The sequence below is a fragment of the Clytia hemisphaerica genome, unplaced genomic scaffold, assembly GCF_902728285.1.
Source record: "Clytia hemisphaerica strain Z4C2 unplaced genomic scaffold, Clytia hemisphaerica genome assembly, whole genome shotgun sequence".
Classification (NCBI taxonomy): Eukaryota; Metazoa; Cnidaria; class Hydrozoa; order Leptothecata; family Clytiidae; genus Clytia; species Clytia hemisphaerica.
The window spans coordinates 298,707-306,415 of NW_027103676.1; the positions used below are offsets into that span (position 1 = coordinate 298,707).

The 7,709-nt window shown below is 32.3% G+C and overlaps 1 protein-coding gene across 1 annotated transcript in view; it reads left to right on the top strand.

Annotated features, from left to right (window-relative positions):
* The first annotated feature begins 337 nt into the window (after positions 1–337).
* LOC136803606 (shaker-related potassium channel tsha2-like) overlaps positions 338–7,709 on the top strand; it is a 10,831-nt gene continuing 3,459 nt past the window's right edge. The window contains exon 1 of the mRNA XM_067060330.1: positions 338–1,653. Within this exon, the coding sequence (XP_066916431.1) occupies positions 427–1,653 (1,227 nt within the window). The 5' untranslated portion in view covers positions 338–426. The remainder of the gene's footprint in view (positions 1,654–7,709) is intronic.

Sequence of the window (7,709 nt, forward strand, 5' to 3'; positions counted from 1 at the left end):
TCTTTGACATATTTTTTAACATATATTATGACTATGTCATCTTTCATTCTTGTTGCAGACTTATTGAAAAGAAAAAAGTTAATGCATAATACCAAATCTCATGATTATTAGAAAATGTCAATTTTTTTTGTAAAATATATATTTTTTGACGTTTGACATTTTCAAGCTCTAGGATAATTAGTCTATAGTAGCATTATGACTGCTCAATTATGTTCCCGCGACGAGAATCATAAAAAAACGAGAAATCACTTAAGCTTTTTGTTTAAGAAAGCACTGAGAGGAGCTTTTATTGTCATCAAGTAATGTTTTTTTTATTATTCTTTTTTTTCTTAGATATTTATCATAGTGGTATTAAGGTTAAATCAAAAAAAAAAAAAAGAGAGAAAAGAAAAAAAAAGAGAGAGAACAATAGCCCTTAAAGAAAATATGCTAACAGTCGATACGTTTACGAGTAGTAATAGTCCTCTCGAGTATACAAACGCACCTCTGGTTACTACAACTAGTAATAAGGCTAAACTAAGTCACCGTCAAACACACACGCGGGAGAGTTCAAATCAGAATAGAAAAGCAAGTAGTGCGCGTCACTTGGCAGAGAATTTGAGAATTCGTATTAAACCAAAACATGGAACGACAAACAAAAACCAATTTTGTTGTTCAACATCAAAAAATGGTGATGGTTCTAATGAAGGATGTTGTGGGTTATTGAAGTCTACAAAGTTGGGTAAATTTTGTCGTACTGTTTGTAGTTGTGTTGCTCAAACGATGGCTAATCAAGATGAAATAAAAATTCCTGAACCGTTGGTAACAAATGGACAAGTGGATCGACGTAGAGTTTGTATCAATATATCTGGCAAAAAATATGAGACTTTAGAAAGCACACTGGCGAAATATCCTGAAACTTTATTGGCTTTACCACAGAGAGAATTATTTTTTGATAGTTTAAATGGTGAATATTTTTTTGATCGTAATAGAAAGGCATTTGGTGCTATTTTAACTTATTGCCAAACGGGTGTACTGGTGAAGCCCGCAAATTTGGATGATCGTATATTTGCTGCAGAATTAAGATTTTTTGGTTTTGAAGCAGAAAGTCAAGCACATATACCACAAAACCCTATAAATGAATCCGAAAATCTACTACCACAAAACAAAATATTACGGAAACTATGGCAGCTATTTGAATTCCCGGACACTTCTTTCGTAGCTCGTATTGTCTCTCTTTTCTCTATGTCTGTCATTCTTTTATCCATTGTTATGTTCTGTATTGAAACTTTACCAGAATTTAAAGAACCTACTTATAAAACGTGGATCGATTCAAATAATAGAACCAGAAAGGAGGTCAAAGGATTTACAACGAAGCGTGTTTATGAGCCAGTATTCGCTACAACCGAGGCAGCTTGTATAGCATGGTTTACCTTTGAATATTGTATACGACTCATTGCATCACCTCGTAAATTTCAATTTTTATATCAACCGTTGAATATGATTGATTTGGTTGCGATTATACCATTTTATATCATGTTGGTGCTAAAACAGACAAATACAAATGTATCCAGTCTATCGATATTACGTGTACTGAGGCTAGTTCGTGTTTTCCGTATTTTCAAATTATCAAGATACAGCAAAGGCTTGAAGATACTTGGTTACACATTTAGGGTAAGCCCCACCTTATTTTTTCTCTAGGGTCCCATAAAGTTTCAGACGTTAGTTTTTAAATCCATGTTTGTTTATGATTAAAGCTTATACGGACAAAGTTTTTTTGTTTACATTTGATTTAGAGATTTTTAAATGCGCTCTCAGTATAATTAAGTTTTCTCCTTTTTAAAAAAAGATTTGATCTCTCTATCATCCTATTTGCTGCTTTTTTGTTAAAAAAGACTTTATTTGAAAGATCTAGCTTTAAACTCAACATGATTTTTTGAGATAGCTATCTTAAGGATTAAGAAAAATGTCGTCAATTTTTTTTGAGATTGACAGCCTCAAATGGCTCATTCGATTGTCAAAATATAAATTTGTTTTCCAATCTACATGAGTACCTACTCGATAAAATCTATCTACACAATCTTTACATTATATCAAGATTTAAATCAATGATTGAAACACTCTAGTATTTTGTGTTCAAATGTTTTTTGTGGGGTTTTGATTTAGATTATGGTAGGGCTTAAGTATCCTTAGTACTGATCCCTCTTGAGGCTACTTTTGACGTAGATTCAAGTTTGTTCCACTTCAAATTTTTCTTCTTAAATCTGTTTTAAATCCTTTTATTTGACTAATAACCAAAGTGCCCGGGATCGTAGATTTTTTAGTACATATACTTTTCACAAAGTATTCTCAAAACTACTTAAAAACCTGGTAACAAACACTTTTTCTTTTTCATTTATGTTTCTTTTATAAAACAATAGAAAAACAATGCGTACCTATTGTTTGAAAATAAAATCTAAAATGTATGTAATATAGTTTTGTATAAAGAGCTTCTAAAAGTTTCAAGAAAAACTTTGTGTTTAGTTAATTTTTTCAACAAATCTAATTAGAACTTCTACCTCGCATAGCTCTTCGGAATAGAGGCACCATTAATGGAAAATTCCATCTCTCTTATCATACAAACCTTTTTTTAATTGATCTTTTTATAGTGGTCAAATTAAAGTGCCTCAGGACCACTTTTTTTAATGTTTTCAAGTTGCTGTGTCTTTTAAGTTGTTAATCAAAATGTGGAGAGATAAAAAACAACAACAATAACGCATTTATTAGGGTTCTATGTGTGAATTTTTTCTCAATTTTATGATTTTTTGACAGTTCCTTTGTCATGTCTGATTGTAAAATTTGACAATTAAGTCAGCCCCTTTTGAGAAACTGCAGTGTCTTCTGAAAGGATGTTTTCACAGAAACATATGACCTATTACTACATATATTAGACTTATTAAGTGCATATGTGGTCGAGGTTTTTAATACAAAGGCACTTTAAAGTACCATTAGAGACTACACTATTTAATGAGCTGAAAGTAAATTTCCGTAATTAGGGATTAAGTTTTTTGATGAATGGGGATTTGTGTTAGTTTAGGTTGTATATGAGATTGCTTAAGTAATGCTTAGTATAGTCGGTACCAATCATTTACATATATATACCACCAAAGTCCTTACTAGAGGTTTATCAATAAAATTGCATTCTCTACTTGTGAGATTGGAAGTAATGTTAAAGATATTCTTTATATCTTTTTGAATATTTTATCTTCAAATAAAAAGTCAAAAATCTTGATTTAAGGTCTTGATCTTCTTAACATCAAGATTGGCGAGATGTGATAAAAAAATTAAAGTAACACTGTTTAGATTATAAATCTTATGGAAAAATGAGAGAAAAAAACCAACAGTTTTTAATAAAATAACGATCGATTTGTTTATATAGTGGACTTAAATCTCCTAAGCTGTTTGATGATTGACTGATGGATGCTAATAAGATAGTGTTTTAATATGTGTGACCTCAAGTGTCTCAAAAAGTCATAAATATAAAAAATCTTGACACGATGTTTAAACCCAAGAAAGAAATCTCTTTTTACTAGATAACTTTCATAGTGAGCAACACCAATAAGAATACACGTTTTTTTATAAGAACATCCAAAAATTTTGAAGCCTTAGGATGTTCTTAACTTTTTGAGTTTTTAGCCTAAAAATGTTCTTAACATGTTCTTGTTTTCACCATTTTTTGAGTATTTTTGTTAATTTTCTTAAGAAATTCGGTGTTTTAGAGTCCATAAAGCTTTAAAATGTCTTAACTTGTTCTTAACAATTTGGCCATCGAAGCCTTATGTTCTTATATAGTTTGTTCTTATTAAAAAAAAACGTGTACCTTTTCATACTAGTTTGAGATTTTCAGCTTGTTAAATTGAATGACAATCTTGCTAGGGTACCTTCTTTGTTAAATTTCATTCGCTTTAAAAGTGTGCACTAATTCTTATTTTGCTTAAAATTTTCATAAACGTTCTATCGTTGAAAAGATATTTTCAATTTTTCAATAAAGAAATTCAATTTATATCCTTATATGATTATAACTTTTTGATACAGAGGTACTTTGAACCTTGAGGATTCCATAAATGCAATAATATTTCCACAGCTTTGTATTGTTAAACGCTTAGAAAGTTACTTACAGCATGCTTATTCATCTTCTTTATTGATTGAAATCTTTTGAAGTATGTCGTCTTTCTAATGAAAAAAAGCATATGCAAGGTATATCAATACACCCGCCCTTCTCACAGACTCAGTAAAATAACGGACCAAAAGTCGATGGGGATTTATATTCCCATATTTCTGGAGATTCATATTCTTTTGTTTTCAAGTCAGAAAATTGTGTGGGGATGGGAAAATTGCATTATTTTCGGCGAGAACAAAAATTTAAGTATAGTTTTCCACTGGGGACAATATTTTGGCCAATTTTTCCAGTGGGAAGGGGTCCCAGTGGGTCTGTGAGAAGGGGATATATCAATTGGGCTGTTCTAGAAAAAATTTTAATTGGTGAGGTCATATTTTATTACAACAAGATACAGTACAGACAACTTCATTACAAATCTGTCTAACATGTAGTCTACTTTGAGATAAGATCTCACTGCTTTTGGCTTGTCACGCAACAGAAAAACATATCGTCTCATAGTTTACCAAGACTTCAAGTGTAATCGAAATTTCTCTTGTCTGTTTTAAATATCCCCGTGACATGTATGTTTTTGTTAGATAAACTCTTTTCGACCATCATACCCCCAGGGTGTGCTATACATTCAAATTTTCCTTTGCTTCTCAATGTTAAAGACAGTTTTGTGATTTTTTGTATTTCATTTCAGGTAACTGTATTATAAGACTAAGCTATAAAAGTACAGTTGACGCTCTCTAATTCGATTTTCAAGGGGAATCGGATTTTCATCGAATACGGGAGCGTATCGAATAGTAGGAAGTCTCCCTAATCCGATAAACACGAGGTAAATATCGAATTATAGAGCTGAGAAAGAAAAATATAAGCGAGACTCGATTGGTTTGAACACGAATCAGGACAAATGTCTAAGTTCTTGCTGAAAACCTAAGTTCTTCGGAAGAAAACTTTCGATATTTGCCTGTTTTGAAAAGTTTTGAGGAATCGAATTTCGAAGTTATAATTCAAGCGCATTCAAACTCCGTCCTAAAGGCCTTTTTACACGCTAGAAATCGAATAAGAGAGCGAAAAACCTTCAAGGGACAAATTTTCATCGAAAACGGGAGCTTATCGAATAATAGAATGTCGAATAGTAGAGCGTAGTTTATGAGAGTTTCTTAAGCAAATTTGACGGTGACTTTCAATTTGATCGAAAACGTCGAATTAGAGAGCGTCCACTGTAATTGAAACTTAACACTTAACAGACCTTTATAATTTAACTTGGACAGAATAAGACTGTTCATCTAACTTTTCCAGACCATCTAAAAGATCGACAAACAACTATTAAAAAGCGACAAAAAGAACGACAAACCCTAACCCTAACTATCAAAGAACGATATATTTACGCATGCGTATAAGTTTCTATTTGGGTGAGCAGGAAATATTGGATGAACTAACTCGAATAGTTAACCTGTATATATTTTTCTAAAGCAGCTCTCTACCCGTTGGTTATGTTTGAAATGACCAAAGGGTTATATGGTTTTAAACAATTTCGCTATTGTTTTGGGACCCAAAACTGAATTTAGGTACCTATGTTTTTATATTTGATTTAAGCTTTTAAAAGAAATTCTATATGTACTAGGATATACCCTACGCATTTTCTTGACTTTGACAGCTCCTACGTTTGGTTATTTCAATTGCTTTTCTTATAATTAAAGAAATACACATTGCAAACCTTATCATTGAATTTATTATTGTTAAACTGAGACAATTTCATGTAGGTCTGTCTTCTTAAGAAATTATTAAAAAAAGAGGCGGGTATCATTAAAATGATTGGCATCTTTTAATATGGGAAATCGGAAAAGATATCAGTTTTTCTTCAGCAAAGCCTCGATGTTGAGATTCGGAAGCATTTGTATTTTTTGTGTTGATAAGTCTTTTTTGTAATCAATTCATGAAATGAATGACATAGACAGTCTCTTGGTGATATATTTTCCTGTCGTCATCAAATTTATCTTGGTTTAGAAAAATACAAGTGTTGTATTAAATTCATTTTCCCTTAAATCCGGTGAAACACTTTATCAAGCTCATGTTAATGCTCAGTTACAATTCTGAAAAGACTTGTTTTAATTAAGTGACTTTCAAATTGAAATAAAGTCGTGCTTGAAGTCTGCAGTTGAACTTTGAGTTGAAGATGGTTAAGGTGTCTCGTTTTCAAGACCTCTCGGATATTTCATGACGTCACTATATACCTAACAAATCTCAGATACTTAGAATCACGGATATTCACTTAAAAATTGGTCAGCTCGCTCGGATGTATTGTCTGATTTGAAAAGTCATATCATATTATATCGCCTCATCCGCACGAGCTTCCCCTATTTTCAAATGTATAAGCTTAAAAGCCAGTTGGCACTCTTTTTTGTAAGAACAAGGAATGGATTGGCAGTTTTTTGAGACTTTGAGCCACAATTGGGGTTTACCATATACACACCCCCTTCTCACAGACCCAGTAAAATTTTTTCATTCATTGGGGGTAAAAATAACGGACTGAAACTCGATGGGGATCGATATTCCCTTATTTTTAATGACTGGGGATTTAAATTCTTTTGTTTTATAAGTCAGTAAATTCAGTGGGGATGGTAAAAATAACATAATATTTTGTAGTGAGGATTGATTTATTTGATTATTTTCAATGGGGACAAAAATTGGTGTATAATTTTCCACCGGGGACGATTTTTTGTCCAGTGGGAAGGGTTCCCAGTGGGTCTGTGAGAAGTGGGTGTATATACTATTTAAGGGTAAATGAAGAATTTTATTTTAACTTTACCCTTCATTTACTTGAAAAATGAAGCCGTTCATGACTTGGGTTGTTGTTCAATTTCTTTAGTACATCGTTAATTAGTCATATGCTAGATTGGATGATTGCAGTAAGCTTTTGCTCAGGATTCTCTCCGAATTAAGATCATAATGACCAATAATTGGCTTCTTACAAAAACTGTTCATTACATCATACTTTGAAGATGGAGCAGTAATGCTCTCCTATTCTTTAGAAGGGAATAAAATGTTACATAACCAATATTCGTTTTAAGAAGGCTCGTCTTATGACATTGGCTCAATATTCGTGACGTTCATGACGTAATGTTTTATACGGAAGCACCGTAAAAGACCGGGTGTTTGCCACTAATTCTGAATTTGTACAATAAAACTAGTGGCAAACGCCCGGGCAATTTAGCGTATAAAACATTACGTCATGAATATCATCAAATGGAATACTATGATGTTTCTATCTCATTTGACCTTGTTCTTTGAACTAAACTGATCCAAACTCCATATAGTCAAGTTATCATAGTGAAGGCTGTTTTGTATGAATGCAATTATGTGTATTTTTGAAGCGTGACCATCAAAGTATTGTATTTCTTGTGAAGGTCAAATTATTTGACTCTGACACAGCCAAGTTTAAGTGGGGTGTCTTAAAATCGAAATACCGTCCAGACTTTGGGAATATACCCTATTACACAAGTTATTAAACGCGAATCGGTTACCCTCGCTTTAATTACAACCGTTTAACAAAGTGTGAGCCGTGGTAATTTTCGAAAACTCTTTC